Here is a 17243-nt window from a genome sequence, read left to right on the forward strand (position 1 = left end):
TACAAATGATCACCTGATGTAAAAAACAAATGTATGGAGTAAAATTGTAATAGAAATGGAAGACAGCTACCATGAGAGCACAATTGATTTTTAGTATTCATTAAAAAATAAAAATAATGGAAAATGGCCTAAGAAAGACCAGGTAAGGATTATGATGTGGTATTTCTCTTGAGGGAAATTTGTAGGTGGAGTCCTTGAAGATTACCTGTGTGACTGTCAAACTGATGCTTTTGTGATGTTTTTCTGGAATCTTTGAAGAAGAGAAAGCCAGCCAGCAGGGGGCAGCATCAGCTCTTGCTTTCTCCTTATACCCTAGCTCCACAGGTAGCCCCAAAGTCACTATTGTTTAAAACTTAAGACTTTAAAAGTGATGAAAGTATTAAAACTCTGTGCTGTATCATGGTCATCAACACATGAAAGATATTAAATCATCAAATCCAAAAATATATTCATGTTAATCATTGAAGGCTATTGAAAGCATACAAATACAGCTTTTGAGTGATAGGGTTATAAGGTTTGTTTTCTCCCCTAAATTACACGGTTTTTAATAAGAAGAAAAATGAACATGGAAATGTAGCCACCACTTGTCCTGGTTTATGTTTTGCTTGTACATCAACTAATTTGTGTTTCTAGTGGTTCCTTAAATCATGAGGAACAACATAAAGTATAAAAGCACAGCTCTGAAGTTAGTCCTAGGTGTCAGTCTTGGGCAATAGGACCTTCAGTGAGTGATCTAACTTCTCTCAGCCTGAATTTGCTCCCCAGTGAAATGAAGGTGGTAATAAAGCTACCCAGCCAGAGCCCTGTGGGTTTAATCTGGTTCTGTGTGTGAAAGGGACGGACCGTTCTCTATGCATTTGGACTGATGGCTAGTAACTTAGGAAAAGGTAGTTGGGGTCTTACTCATTAATACTTTTCTGAGTTTTGAGCTTTTAAATAAGAAAGAGTAATTACTCATGAACAAAGCTGTAAGCTCATCTCAGTTAGTCCTTTCAACAGCTCTGCAGTATGGACATTTCTGTTGGGATGGTGTTGTCCATTTTTTAAATGAAGGAGCTAAGATGCGTTGAGGCCATTTGTGTGGTAAAGAATAATGCCCGGTCACACAGTGCTGGTGGTGTCACGTTCCTTAGTCTTCTCATTGTGCTACCCTGCCTCTTATCTTTTATGTAAAGGAAGAATGCTTGGTTGGTGCAGCCACATCTTACCAGGAAAAAATTAATATATATGCTTTTAAACTTTTTAATTTCAATCTCTCTCTCTCTCTCTCTCTCTCTCTCTTCCTCTCCCCCACCCCCTTTCACAGGCATATCTTCTTATTTGATTTGGCAGTGATTGTATGTAAAAGAAAAGGTGATAACTACGAAATGAAGGAGATAATAGACCTTCAGCAGTACAAAATTGCCAATAATCCTACTACTGATAAGGAAAATAAAAAGGTGACTTTTCAGACACTAATGGTTATAGTTTACTCATGACTTTGAATAGCCAGGAAGAGTAAGCTAATGCATCACTTGCTCTGCAGGACTCTTCTTCCACTGCGGATACCAACACCTGCAGGTGTTTAAGTCCCTTGCAAAAATGTCATAGGGTTCACATATAACCTTCTCTACACTTTACAATATCGCTAAGTTTCTTATAGTACTTAGTACAGTGTAATTCCTGTATAAGCAGTTATTATACGGTATTCAGGAATAATGACAAGAAATTTTAAAAAGTCTGTACTTTTTCCACACATATGCAACTACAAAAATATTTTCCATCTGTTTAGTTGAACCTGGGGATGTAGAACCCATGAATATGGAGTCCTGACTGTACATTATTTTAAGATTTGGCTTATCGATTCAGGTGTTTTGTTTTCTCAGAGCCACCAGGCACAGGCTTCTGTGAGTTATAGTTGAAAGTACCACCATTGATCTGACCATCTCTACTGCCTTCAGATCAAGACAGTGAAGTGTATTTGTTGCAGACCAAAGTTGGCTACAATAATAAACATGATTATTCATAATGTATGCATTGATGATATTATGAGGTGTTTTTACATGGCTAAGGTGGTGTGCTAGTGAATTTGGAAATGTGATATTTGTAATAAATGATGGATACTAACACAGAGAATATTAATTTTAACAGTGGTCTTATGGCTTCTACCTCATCCATACTCAAGGACAAAATGGGTTAGAATTTTATTGCAAAACAAAAGATTTAAAGAAAAAATGGCTGGAACAGTTTGAAATGGCTTTGTGAGTATTTCTACTTTTAAAAGTTATTTTCCACTATTTTAATCACTTACGAATAACGAACAGCCAGTATTCGCTAACGTTTGTGTCTGGAGGCTCTGGAGCTGTGTGTTTGATAACCTCGGTGAATTTCTTCAAAAATAAGAGAGAGGGAGCTCTAACCTTCCTTTTGGCTTTCTTAAAGAGCTGTTTTAATTCTTTAGCACTCGGCAGCCCAAGAAAATATTAATCTTTCTAATGATAAACTTTTAATGTAATCTCTATTAAAATATATATCTTTAAATTAGATAAAAATACCCTCACATAGACAAAATATATACATATGTTGCACATACCTTATTACAATAGAAAGGTTGATTTCTTCCCTCTGTTTTAAACTCATTTATTGTCTGAATCCTGCCTAAATTTGGATGTATTCAATGAATGCTTTTAGAGCATAATTTCTTTAAAATAAAGAAGAAATTCAACAAAAAGGTGGAAAATAAGTCAGATCTGTTTCAAAAGAAATGGCACACAGAGCTGTCATTACCCACAAACGTGTTTTATAGGTGTTTCTTTTTAGTCTTGATGTCTACGAATTAAAAAGTGACTTATATTGTGGAAACACATTGGTCACCCTGAAGTAAAACTACTAGCAAAGGTAGAATTGAGAGAAAACACTTTTGTAATTTATTTTGTTTCTATCATTATTGTTGATATTCTATCAGGTTTTTTTTGTTTTATGTTTTTAAGAAATGCTCATGTTAAATAAAATAGATGTTGGATTAGACTGTTTTGTGTTACTTCTGTGGAGAAATTAAAGATTCCTTTAAGATTATTTTATCTAATATTTTGAGAGGTAGGAGTGAATAGCTAAAGTATTTTAAACCTATGGACAATTCTGGATTCTGTTATTTCTGGCATGAGCTGGCTGCAAGGTTTTAGCTAAATCATTTACTCTTGGAGAGCCTCAGTCTCCTTGTCTGTAAAAAAGGTATAGTGAAATTTATTTTGAATTTCAAATATTAGCCTCAGCAGCGTGCTGGTCAAGTAGTATAATAGAAGTTTCATGGCATTTATTGATTAATAGACATCTGTTATTTCTGTTCTTATTAAAATTGTCATATTTAGGATCCTACTACATTTCTGAGTACTTAACACACTAGAGAGTACCTTCCAATATATAGTAATAGTCTTTATAACTTAACTGTTACTGGTTAAACATAAATTTTAAAAAAGCATCTAGCAGTTTTGCACAACAAGTAGTGCCTCGCTAAAGGGGCACATTTGGCGTGGGGTACAAATGATGAAGTTGGTGACCTCTGCCCAGGCTATGGTTAATAGTGGGCTGCATCCTACATCTAGTGTGCCCTTTCAGTGAGACACACCTGGCATGGGGCAGGTGTTGGGGTGCTGGAGTTGATGAGAATGTAAACAGGCATAGCTGACCTCAAGTCTTTGCTCTTGTGGGAGGTTGGTAGACTAGAATTTTCCAATGGGTTTTGTTTGGCTCTATCTTAGGATGAGTGAAGGAATTTCTGCAGAGGAGAAGAGCTAAATTTCTTGTCTCAGAGCAAGCAGACTCCTTGGAACGTATGGTAGACGTACCAGTGACTATTTCATTCACTCGCCCTAAATCAAATAGCTAATCCCTAGTCCCAAGACTTGACAAAATGGATGCTTTGTATTACTTTCGTGTAAAAGAGTCTGTGGTAGGTAGAAGGGTGCTGTGATGGCTCTTGCCTGCATTCCAGGTAGCAGAATCTTTAATAACATGTACTTCTGTTATATAACACTGACTAGAACTTAGTCCTGTGGCCACACCTGATGAGGGAGGCTGGGGATTACAGTCTTTATTCCAGGTAGGATTGTGCACAGTTGAGAATCAAAGTTCTTCTGTGGAAGAAGGGAATGGGTAGTTAGCTGCAGGCAGGTTAGCAGGTGCTCCTTTACGGTACATACATACAAGAGTGTGGATGAATTCACTTGGCTGCAGCACACGCAGGGAACATGCAGAGAGTGACAAGGAGGGAGTACCTTTTTGGAGAATTGCCCAGAGTTGAATTTGAGGGTGTCTATAAACTGGAATTAGGCCATGTATGGTAAGATAAAAATCACAACCTGAATTTTATTCAGGTATCATAATATTCTATTATTTCATTTCTTCCTTTCTTTTTTGAAGCTTATGTTGAAAAACCATGATATTTTGGCTTATAGTTTTCTAAGATAGCTCTTGTCTTGGACTCTCATATTGTACCTAGGAAATTAGAAAAATCTAGGTAAGTCTGATGCTTAAGATTTTGCCAGTGGTTCTGTTTTGCTGTTTTGTCTGTTACTTAAAATTCTAATGCTCTTAAAAGTCACAGAGAATAAAAGAAAATGAAGAAACCCCTGTAGCACTCATGACAATGCAGGAAAAACAGCAAGTCTGTGTGTCTTAACAGAATAGTTTCTTTCTCGTGTGTTTACCAGTGTCCTGAATTTTTTAAGTTTCTAGAAACTCTGAAAAGGAAAGGGAGTCAGTCATTGGTGGGAGGATGGTGGTTAATCAAGGGAGTTAATATTTTTAAGACTGATGAAATGTTTGCCAGTTCTATTTACAGAAGATGGCAATTCTGTTTATAGGACGATTGGATCATTTTTATTTAAAGTAATTGCAAATCACCTTAAAAGGCGCTTAAAATATAGCTCTTCATTTAGAACATTAAAAAAAGACCATAGGAAGCATGAATGACAGTAAATAAATAATAAGGATGCAGTGAACACAAATCATCTCTCCAGTGATGACCTAAATCTCAGCTACCATCTTTTCCAGGCACCCTACCCCTATCCTTGCTCAGTAGCCAGGTCTCTGACCTTCCTTGGCCATAACTACTTCCAGCATTTAAAATATGCAGTGAACCATGTTAGAACTTGGCAACTTCTATAGGAAAAGCTGAACAACGAGAAAAGCAACAGTGAACCTCTTGGTAGGACAGGAGGGAGGAGTTTTTTTCTTTTTTTCCTGTGAAAAGTGGTAGCAGGACTGATTGCTCTTGAGTTGTTGAAACAATTGTGGAGTCAAATGGTGTTTAAGAGCTGTGGTTCTGGGGAGCCCTCTCTAGAGAACACATTTAAATCTTTAAGAGGAGGGTTGATGGGCATTACTTGCTTTTATTTATTCCAGAAGGGCTTTCAGTCACCACCTATCTCTCATAATTCCTTTGAGGCATCTGTGAAATAGAATGGTGAATGTTTTGATTGGGTTAAACTGGTTTTCTTAATGATGGCAGAAAATGTTGATGTGAGTGTCTGCAGCCATGTTCCAAATTTTGGTAGGAAACTATAGATGTGTTTTTCTCACATCCCTTTACAATCATTGTGCTTTTGAGAATTCTCCTGTCAGATTTAAATGAATAAGCCTTCTACCCATTTTATAGCTCAAGAAACTAGTAATCACAGGACCATTTGAGCAAATTTGAACAAGGTTGTTACTGTATCATGTATAAAAGAGTTTGGGATCTTAGGACACAGAATTTTCTTTACTCATAAAAGTACTAAAATAAGCAACAGGACTCAGATCTTGTTATTGAAAATGAACTCCATTTTATTTATTGTTTTATTTATTTTATTTTTATTTATTGTTTTATTTTTACTGTGAATAAGACACAGGAATCAGTTTCCTTAAATGTCCCAGGAATAACCCAAAGCTGGGTAAAATATGAAATGAAGAAGTGGAGTCATAGGACAGGAGATGTTTAAAAAAGAAGAGTTGGAAAGAGAGAAAAAAGGTAAAATAGGTGGTGAAGGAGGAGAAGTCATTGCATGCAGTAGAAAGTAGTAGATTTTAAATGAGTCTTTGTAGTGTTTGTTGAAGGGAAAGGAAAAAGTCCTTTTGCTTGGAGTTTCTTCTGACCCAACTCTTGAAAACTGAACAATTCATGCTTCCTTCTTGAATGGAGAAAGCCCCTTTGAAGATGCAGATCCCAGTATTATAGCTAGTATCTCAGACTTCGGGAGGATGTAGTGTAAACCAGACAGTGCTGCAGGGATGGCCCAAGGGAAGACAGCACAGAGGTCAGTCTGCTGCAATACTAGCTCGGGATATTTCCGTGTTAAACACCAAGACTAGTAGTCATGGCCAGAAGAGAATGTGCACAGGGATGGAGGCGGTAGAGCTGGGGAGGTGATCTGGGACCAGGCTTCACTGTTACTTTAAGCATCTGGAGGGGAGACTCCAAGCCTGGCCTTTCCCAGGACAAGCCCAGGAAAAGGAGCTGCCAAAGAGAGGGGGTGAGGTGAAGAGCAAGAATCTAGCCATAAAACTCCACAAACCACATTTAATCCAAGGCTTAGTGCTGCTTTCTAATTTATTCCCTGCTTATTTCCAGAAGGAATTTGAAGTCACAACAAGGAGCACAAATGCCACAGAATTAAAAAGAAAAATTTAAATAATCAGAAGTCAAAAAAGCATTTCCTTCAAAGTCCCAGGGTCCACCAGGGAAGAACATTTTCTTAAAATTTAGTTTCTATGATTAAAAAAAAAATAGCATGTTTTTTTCACATTTCAAGTATAAAATTATATTTCATCAAACATTTTTAATAAAAAGATATTGCTTAGATATTCTGAATGCCAGAGCGATAATGACCAGAGGAAAATTTGTTTATTCTGCAAATATTTATTGAACACTTCCTTGTTGCTATGCACTATTAAAAGCCATGGGTATGTAACAACGAGGCAGCTGTTGCAATTAAATATTTTTACTTCTAAATATATTAATATTCAGGTATCATATAATGGATTCAATTTCAAGAATGAACTTGATGTTTCTACCCAAATCACCACTCCCTCCAATCCTATTTGTTCAAGTATCAATTGATGGAGGTCAATAATTACCTTGACACAGCCCTCTCTGTCCACATGAAGTCCATCTCTTACCAATCTCTGCAGATTGACTCTGTCCATTGGCCTCTCCTCTCCATTGCCATCCACCCTGGTGTAAACCTTATGAATGTCTAACTTGCTTCTTAATTCTTTGCCTCTCTCAACCAGTCCATTCTTCACTGAGTGTCCAGGTGCTCCAACCATGTTCTGCCCTACTTCTAACATTTGTTGGCTCTTTACTGTATTTGGTAAAATATCAACAATAATGGTAAAGAACCAAAGTTAACCCTGCATCTTTTAATCCCACCCTTTTTTTCTAGCCTCACAACCCATCCATTTCCTCATGCTTGTTTTGCTCTAGTTATCAGGAGGTCTAGACTGTTTGGATCTTCTCAAAAGTGTAAGTAAGTATCTGTTGAGACAACAAATTTTTTCTCTTAAAGAAAGGGGTATTAAACTTTTTGTAAAAAGGTCAGAGATTAAAGATCTTACACTTTATAGGCCACTGTTCTCTTTTGAACTACTTAGTTCTGTCATTGGGAAGTTCTAATCAGCAGCAGACGATAGGTAAATGAATGACTGTGATGTGTTCCAATCAAACAGTTGGTGGACCATATTGGCTCATGGACCATCGCTGGTGACCCTTCTCTTAGAACACAACTAAGATGATAAAGGCCTAGGGAACGTAATGAGAATGTGTTACCAGGATATGACCTCAGCTAGGGTGGAACCACACTGTGGCCTTTTGTACAAGTGTGTTTTTTTAGTAGCAGTGATTTCTGCTTAGACCATTATGGTAATTTACTTCCACATTGCTTAAACCTCCACCAAGACAAAAACAGATCTGAATGAATGATCTATATTTGGCATTGTTTTTGTTTTTTTTTTTACCATGTAATTGAAATGTCTGCCCAAAGAGCAGAGTGCACCTGTTGGGAGAGTAAGTTTCAGTAACTTTTGTTAGTGGTTCATTGGGAAGGACGGTGAGTCCCAAAGAATCCAGACCAGAAGCAGCAACACAGTGTGAGCTTCTCTCTGAGCAGCAGTCAGCCATATCAACAAGGAAAGTTTTTAATCAGTGATGCTCTTTGTGCTCTGGAAGCATTTTCTTCCCAGCAGGAATGCCTTTTGTGCCTGTTGTTTATTCTGAAATGCCCTCCCAGGGGAGCCACAGTGAGAGAAACTAGAAGGTGAAAAGAAGACTGGTGGTGTCCAGACTTGGCCAGGGAGTTCGCTTTATGTGGCAGTGACATTTTGACTGTGGTGGCAGCTGCTTTGGCCTCTTCTGGGTGTCCAAAACCTTTCACTGTGTATTTGGGAACTGGTAGCCTTACTGACACAATGGCCAAAATACCGTTCTACAAATCATCACTGTATTTATCTGCCTGAATGCATTTTGTTTTTCTAGGGAAATTATTTTCTCTAAAAAACACCTTTCTTTCTCTCTCCTTAAAAGGCTTTCCTGATCAGATTTTCACACAGAGAATTTGTTTAAGGTGTGGAATCCCGTGCCAACCCAATCCTCTGCCCCCAGGTCCTGTTGATGCTGACCTAATCCACATTCATCTCCCAAGTTGAAGCCAGTTCAGCTCACCCCGAATCTAATGTATTGTCTATAACCTTTCAAAATTGGCAGTTAAATTGGCATAGAGAATATACTGGCAGTGATAAAAGGAAGCAGGACATGGGACAGTGCTCAGAAAAATCACAGCTGTCATAAAGTGGAGTCTTTCTGTAGCCTGCTCCATCTAGAAACATGAGAGAGGATTTCATGCATGACAAAGCTTAGTAAATGTTAAATAGTATTCATGTTCTGTTGTTGCCTATGGGGGATCAACCTCTCTCCCCTTTCTCTGGTTCTTCTTAATGCTGACTTGACGTTTTTCTGGCATTCCTACATATGTTTCACGAAGAAAAGAGGATAGAGATTTCAAAATTTCTATCAACAAATAAGCATTAAAATGGTTAAAATTCAATGCAAATAAAATTATTAAGCCGAATTAGTGGTGATTTTTCCTGAGTCTTTATACCAGAGCCTTCAATTTGTTGATTTTCTTTTCTTCTTTCTCACCAGGAGAGTTTAACCTGCTGCCGTGATCATTGTACTGTCTCTAGCTTGTCTGGGTAGTTGAGACATGAACACAAAGAATAAGCTGGTTTTAGAATTGTTGGTTGTGCCATTTGTTGTACTTGGTGTATGGTTTCCTCTAAGGAAGTGATGAAATCTTTACTACAGTGAATTCTGTGCTATCAAGCAAGCTTTAATTTATTCCAAACCTAACAGTTAATGTCACATGTATTACTTTTAGGATTTTTTTTAATCCTCAATTAGATTTTATTGTTTTTCTTTATTCGTATATTCATATGTACATACATTGCTTGGGTCATTTCTTCACCGTGGCTCACCCCTCCACCCCCTCCCTCTCCTCTACACCCCCCTCACTTCCAGGCAGAACCTGTTCTGCCCTTTTCTCCAATTTTGTTGAAGAGAAGATATAAGCAATAATAAAGATATAGTGTTTTTGGAAGTTGAGATAATGATAGCTATACAGAGAAATTCCTAGCATTGCTTCCATAAACAAGTGTATTACAACCCAGATTGATTCATCTCTACCTGACCTCTTTACTACTTCCTGATCTTCTTCCCATAGTGACCTCTGTTGCTTTAAGGTTTAAGGTTCTGTATTAGCTCCTCTGCAGTGGGGACATCAAACACTTTCATGTTTTGGGTTCCTACCTATCCCCATTCCTCCCATATGTGCTTTCCCCTTAGCGTGTGACCCAAGTCCAAAAACATTGCTGCATTTACACTAGATCTAAAGTCCACATAGGAGGGAGAACATATAATTTTTGGTCTTCTGAGCCTGGCTAACCTCACTCAGAATGATGTTCTTCAGTTCCGTCCATTTACCTGCAAATGATAAGATTTCATTCTTCTTCATGGCTGAGTAAAATTCCATTGTATATAAATACCACATTTTCTTTATCCATTCGTCAGTAGTGGGGCATCTTGGTTGTTTCCGTAACTTGGCTATTGTGAATAGTGCTGCAATAAACATGGGTGTGCAGGTGCCTTTGGAATAACCTGAGTTGCATTCCTTTGGGTATATCCACAGGAGTGGGATTGCTGGATCATATGGCAGATCTATGTTTAGATTTTTAAGAAGCCTTCATATTATTTTTCAGAGTGGTTGCACCAGCTTGCATTCCCACCAGCAGTGTACAAGGGTTCCTTTTTCCCTACATTCTCGCCAACACCTGTTGGTGGTGGTGTTGCTGATGATGGCTATTCTAACAGGAGTGAGGTGGAATCTTAGTGTGGTTTTGATTTGCATTTCCTTTATGGCCAGAGATGCTGAGCAGTTTTTCATGTGTTTTTTGGCCATTTGAATTTCTTCTCTTGAAAACGTTCTGTTTAGCTCAGTTGCCCATTTCTTTATTGGTTCACTGATTTTGGGAGAGTTTAGTTTTTTGAGTTCCCTGTACATTCTGGTTATCAGTCCTTTGTTTGATGTATAGCTGGCAAATGTTTTCTCCCACTCTGTGGGTTGTCTCTTCAGTTTAGAGACCATTTCGTTTGTTGTGTGGAAGCTTTTTAATTTTGTGAAGTCCCATTTGTCCATCCTTTCTCTTTAATGCTGAGCTGCTGGGGTTCTATTGAGGAAGTCCTTGCCTATACCTATTGCTTCCAGAGTGTTTCCTGCTCTTTTCTGTACTAACTTCAGAGTTTTGGGTCTGATATTAAGGTCCTTGATCCATTTTGAGTTCATACTAGTACAGGGTGATAGACATGGATCTAGTTTCAGTTTTCTAAAGGCAGATAACCGCTTTTCCCAGCAACATTTGTTGAAGAGGCTGTCTTTTCTCCATCGTATGTCTTTGGCACCTTTGTCAAAAATAAGGTGGGCATGGTCATATGGATTCATATTCTGGTCCTCTCTTCTGTTCCACTGGTCTTCATGTCTGTTTTTGTGTCAGTACGATGCTGTTTTTATTGCTATTGCTTTGTAATATAGTTTGAAGTTGGGTATTGTGATACCTCCAGCATTGCTCTCTTTGCTGAGCATTGCCTTGGCTGTTCACAGTCTCTTGTGTTTCCAAATGACCTTTAGGGTAGATTTTTCAATCTCTGTGATGAAAGTCATTGGGATTTTGATGGGAATTGCATTAAACATGTAGATTGCTTTTGGTAGTATAGCCATACTTACTACGTCGATTCTATCAGTCCATGAGCATGGGAGATCTTTCCACCTTCTGTAGTCTTCCTTGATCTCTTTTTTTCAGGGGTTTGTAGGTTTCCTTGTAGAGATCATTCACAGCATTTGTTAAGTTTACTCCTAGGTATTTGATTTTTTTTTTGAGGCTATTGTAAATGGAATTGTTTCCATATATTCTTTCTCAATTTGTTTGTTGTTGGTGTATAGAAAAGCAAATAATTTTTGCAAGTTGATTTTGTATCCTGCTATCTTGCTGTAGCTGTTTATGGTGTCTAGGAGTTTTGGGGTAGAGTTTTTTGGGTCTTTAAGATATAGGATCATGTCATCTGCAAATAAGGATATTTTGATAGTTTCTTTACCTATTTGTATTCCTTTTATTTCTACTTCTTGCTTAATTGCTCTGGCTAGGAATTCAAGGGCGATGTTGAATAGGAGTGAGGATAGTGGACACCCTTGTCTTGTTCCTGATTTTAGAGGAAATGGTTTGAGTTTTTCTCCATTAAGTATGATGTTGGCTATAGGTTTGTCATATACAGCCTTTACAATGTTGAGGTACATTCCTTCTATTCCTAGTTTTCTTAGAGCATTTATCAAGAAGCGGTGTTGGATCTTATCAAAGGCTTTTTCTGCATCAATTGAGATGCTCAAGTGGTTTTTTTTGCTTTTATTAATGTGCTCTATTACATTTATAGATTGCGTATGTTGAACTACCCCTGCATCCCCGGAATGAAGCCATCTTGGTCATGGTAAATAATCTTTCCGATATGTTGTTGGATTCGGTTTGCCATTTTTTTATTGAGGATTTTTGCATTGATATTCATTAAGGAAACTGGCCTATAGTTCTCCTTTTTGGAGCTGTCATCTGGTTTTGGGATGAGTGTAATACTGGCCTCATAAAATGAGTTAGGTAGTGTTCCTTTCATTTCTATTTTGTGGAACAGTTTAAGGAGAGTTGGTATCAGTTCTTCTTTAAAGGTCTGATAGAGTTCAGCAGAGAATCCATCAGGTCCTGGACTTTTCTTTTTTGGGAGACTCTTGATTGCTGCTTCAATTTCATTTTGTGTTATAGGTCTATTCAGGTGATTAATTTCCTCTTGGTTCAATTTTGGGTAGTTATAACTATGTAGAAATTTGTCTATTTCTTCAAGATTTTCAAATTTATTTGAATATAGGTTCTCAAAGTAGTCTCTGATGATTCCCTGGATTTCCATGGTATTTGTTGTTATCTCCCCTTTTGCATTTCTGATTTGGGTTTTTTTCTCTCCTCATTTTAGTCAGGTTTGCCAGGAGTCTGTCAGTCCTGTTTATTTTTACAAAGAACTAGCTTTTTGTTGTTTGATTTCCTTCAGTTGTTTGTTGTTTCATTGATTCTTCCTATGGTTTTTTTGTTTGTTTGTTTGTATTTCATTAATTTCAGCCCTTATTTTTATTATTTCTCTCCTTCTGCTTGTTTTGGGATTTGCTTGTTCTTGTTTTTCTAGGATTTTGAAATGTAGCATTAGGTCATTGAGTTGAGATCTTTCTGTCCTTTTAATATATGCACTCATGGATATAAACTTTCCTCTCAGGACTGCCTTTGCTGTGTCCCATAGGTTTTGATAGTTCATGTTTTCATTTTCATTAACTTCCAGGAACCTTTTAATTTCCTCTTCTATTTCATCAATGACCTATTGATCATTGAGCAATGTGTTGTTCAGCTTCCAATTGTTTGCATATTTTCTGCTGTTGTTTTTGTTGTTGAGTTCTAGTTTTAATGCATTGTGATCAGATAGAATGCAGGGGGTTATTTCTATTTTCTTATATTTGCTGAGGCTTGCTTTGTGCCCTTAGATATGATCAATTTTGGAGAAAGTTCCATGGGCTGCTGAGAAGAATGTATATTGTTTGGAAGTTGGATGAAATATTCTGTAGACATCAACTAGGTCCATTTGATCTATGGTGTGATTTAGTTCTAGAATTTCTTTGTTGATTTTTTTGTTTGGATGACCTGTTGGTGATTGGGGGGGTGGGTATTAAAGTCTCACTCTACCACTGTGTTGGAGTCTATATATTCTTTTATGTCCTTCAGAGTATGTTTGATGAAATTGGGTGCACTGATGTTGGGTGAATATAGGTTGATAATTGTTATTTCTTTTTGGTGTATTATCCCTTTTATTAGTATGGAGTGTCCTTCTTTATCTTGTTTGATCTATGTAAGTTTGAAGTCTACTTTGTCCAAGATAAATACTGCTACTCCTGCCTATTTTCAGGGGCCATTTTTGGCTTTGGAAATCTTCTTCCAGCCTTTCTCCCTAAGCCAGTGCTTGTTTCTGTCAATGAGATGGGTCTCCTGTAAACAACAGATTGTTGGATCTTCCTTTTTAATCCAGTTTGCCAGTGTCTTTTGATGAGGGAGTTAAGTCCGTTAACATTCAGTGTTAATATTGATAGGTATGTGGTGATTCCTGTCATTTAATTGCTTTTGTTGTTTAAGTTTTTGATTATGTGCAGCTGAATTAATGTTACTCTCTGATTCCTTGTCTTTTCTTCTATGGTTTGGTGCTGCCTGTACTTTCATGGTTTTGTTTGCTTTTATTTTCTGTGTGCAGAATTCCTTGAAGAATGTTTTGTTGTGGTGGCTTGGTGGTCATATTTTGTTTTAGTTTCTGTTTATCGTGGAAGACTTTTATTGCTCCATCTATTTTGAATGATAGTTTTGCTGGATAGAGTATCCTAGGATTGAAGTTGTTTTCATTCAGTGCCAAGAATACCTGACTCCATGCTCTTCTTGCTTTTAAGGTTTCCATTGAGAAATCCACTGTGATTTTGATGGGTTTACCTTTGTATGTTTTTTTGTTTTTTTCTCTCTTATAGCCTGAAATATTCTTTCTCTATACTCTGTGCTTATTGTTTTAATGATAATATGTTGTGGGGTAGTTCTATTTTGGTCAAGCCTGTTTGGTCTTCTGGAAGCTTCCTGTACCTGAATGGGCATAGCTTTCTCTAGGTTTGGGAAATTTTCTGTTATTATTTTGTTGAATATATTATGAATCCCTTTTGATTGCATCTCTTCTACTTCTTCATGGCCATGATTCTCAGGTTTGGTCTTTTGATGGAGTTGGTGAGTTCTTGCATGTTCCTTTCGCAGGTCTTGAGTTGTTTGACTAATACCTCTTCAGTTTTTCCTTTAATTTCCATTTTATCTTCAAGTTCTGAGATTCTGTCTTCTCCTTATTCTAGTCTGCTGGAGTGGCCTTCCATTGTGTTTTGTATTTCTGTTTCATTCTTTTTTCTGAGGTTTTCCATATTATGGGTCACTTCCTCTTTAATATTGTCAATTTTCATCTTTAATTCATTTATCTCTGTATTTATAGTGTTCTCTGTTTCACTTTGGTATTTATTTAGGGCTCCTATGAATTCATTTTTTTGTCTTTGTGTCTTCTCATATTCTTTATTTTTGGTGTCTTGAAATTTCTTGAGTGTCTGTTGTATGTTTTGGTTAACCATGTCTAGTAACACTTCTGTGAAATTCTTAGTGATTACTTGCAGGATTTCTTCTTTGAGGAATTCTTGTGGGCATTGTTGAGTTCCTTGGCATCATTTATTTTTGTTTTGTTGGATTCTAGATCTGGGTATCTGTTTTCTTCTTTTCCCTCGGAATCCTGTATTAAATTATTTTTGGGGGGAGAATGGTTTCCATCTCTTTTTCATCTTCCCATTGCTCCACTTGGTACTGTGCAACTATGTTCTTGATAGGCTAGTTGGTGGTTTCAGTCACCTGTTTTCTTTCCCTTGGTTTAATTTTGTTCTGTGGCTCTATTGGGTTTGTAGCTGAGTATGTGTGTGCTATTTCTGTCCCTGGTCTGGGTCTAATTTAGTATTTGCTAATTCACAATAATAAAAGTGACCAAAAAACCTCCCCAAAGAAATCAATGTGAAGAGATGAACAAACAAACAAGAAACAGAACAAACAAACAAAAATTCCAGGTTCAGGAACAATAGAATTTCAGTCTTAGTATAAATTATGGCAATCCTGGTGTTGGTATTTAAGCAGAAGCGCTGTCTTAGTCTTGTCAGGTGGTTGGGTAGTGTTTTTTTGTTTCTTTTTTCTTCTGTCTTTCAGAGGCAACTGCTTGGTCAGCTCCTCCCTCAGTGGGGTGTGGCAGTTTTAAGTTTGTGTGTTGTCCTCAGGTTCTGGAGATTAGCTCTGTAGTTCACCAGCTGTCCTGCTTTGGAGTTGGGTTTTCGCTGTGGTTGATTATTGGGGGCTTGTTTCTTTGTCTCACCCGCTTTCTCCAGGGCAAGATCAGTGATCCATCAGCCAGCCCCCTGCAGTTAGCGTGTTGTGATGGTTTGCTGATTGTTTTTCAATTTTGCAGTGTTGTTTGACTTTGGATGTTGCTCACTGGCTCAGGAGATGAGCTTTGTGGTAAGGCAGCAGCTTATCACCAGCCTGCTGTCTGTCCTTCTACCTTTCCAGGCTTTGTTTACTGAAAGTTCCCTTGGAGATCAGCTCCTTGCTCCTCCTTCCTTCTCGTGTGTGTTTTCAGCAAGTCTGCCCCTCTGCTGTGTATTAGTTTTCAGTTCCTTGTTTCTTGTTCAGTTTTTTGTTTTGTGGGGGCCAGGGGAGTTAGTCTGCCCAGGGGGCTATGCTGGTTTATCTCAGGGGTGGCTGGGGAAATACTGTGTGATGCTGGTGCTCACCTCTTTGGTCTGCTGAATGTCTCCCAGGCAGGTTTGGAGCTGGTGTGTGGCGGTGGCAGCAGCCCTCAGTGTAACATGGCATGGAGAAGCTTTCCACAGGCTAGGGGTTCACGGTGTTGAAGTTTTGATTCTCCTTGCTGCTTTATTTCCGCCAAGGGTGGCTCCAGTGTCTCAGCGAGGTTTTGGAGTCATGGAGCTCACGCTGTTTGCTTCTGCGCCCTAGTTGCCATCTTTATATTTTGTTTTTTAAAACATTTTTTGTTAGTATATGATAGTTACACAGGGGGTTTTGTTGTGATAGTTACACAGGGGGTTTTGTTGTGACATTTCCATATATACATACATATATTATACCCTAGTTTGGTATATCCCCTCCATTATTCTTCCTCTTACCCCATTCCCCTTCTTAAAATAATCTCAGTGGGTTTCAATGTTCCATATTCATACATGTATAGAAAGTACAACTTGTCTTTGACAAAGGCACTAAAAATATACGATGGAGAAAAGACAGCCTCTTCAACAAAAAGTGCTGGGGAAACTGGTTAGCAGTCTGCAAAAACTGAAACTAGATCCATATTTATCACTCTATACCAATATTAACTCAAAATGGACCAAGGATCTCAATATCAGACCCTAAACTCTAAAGTTGATACAGGAAAGAGTAGGAAATACTCTGGAGTTAGTAGGTATAGGTAAGAACTTTCTCAATGAAAGCCCAGCAGCACAGCAACTGAGAGATAGCATAGATAAATGGGACTTCATAAAACTAAAAAGCTTCTGTTCATCAAAAGAAATGGTCTCTAAACTGAAGAGAACACCCATAGAGTGGGAGAAAATATTTGCCAGCTACACATCAGACAAAGGACTGATAACCAGAATATATAGGGAACTTAAAAAACTAAATTCTCCCAAAACTAATGAACCAATAAAGAAACGGGCACATGAACTAAACAGAACTTTCTCAAAAGAAGAAATTCAAATGGCCAAAAAACACATGAAAAAATGCTCACCATCTCTAGCAATAAAGGAAATGCAAATTAAAACCACACTAAGATTCCACCTCACCCCTGTTAGAATAGCCATCATCAGCAACACCACCAACAGCAGGTGTTGGTGAGGATGCAGGGAAAAAGGAACCCTCTTACACTGTTGGTGGGAATGTAGACTAGTACAACCACTCTGGAAAAAAATTTGGAGGCTACTTAAAAAGCTAAACATTGATCTACCATTTGATCCAGCAATCCCACTCTTGGGGATATACCC

The 17243-nt window shown here is 37.9% G+C and overlaps 1 protein-coding gene across 3 annotated transcripts in view; it reads left to right on the top strand.

Annotated features, from left to right (window-relative positions):
- Vav3 (vav guanine nucleotide exchange factor 3) overlaps positions 1–17243 on the top strand; it is a 341328-nt gene that overhangs the window by 179822 nt on the left and 144263 nt on the right. For all 3 annotated transcript variants that reach the window (XM_074050867.1, XM_074050865.1, XM_074050866.1), the window contains 2 exons: positions 1307–1439; positions 2131–2240. In XM_074050867.1, the coding sequence (XP_073906968.1) occupies positions 1307–1439; positions 2131–2240 (243 nt within the window). The remainder of the gene's footprint in view (positions 1–1306; positions 1440–2130; positions 2241–17243) is intronic.

Source organism: Castor canadensis, chromosome 12, assembly GCF_047511655.1.
Source record: "Castor canadensis chromosome 12, mCasCan1.hap1v2, whole genome shotgun sequence".
In the NCBI taxonomy this organism is placed as follows: domain Eukaryota; kingdom Metazoa; phylum Chordata; class Mammalia; order Rodentia; family Castoridae; genus Castor; species Castor canadensis.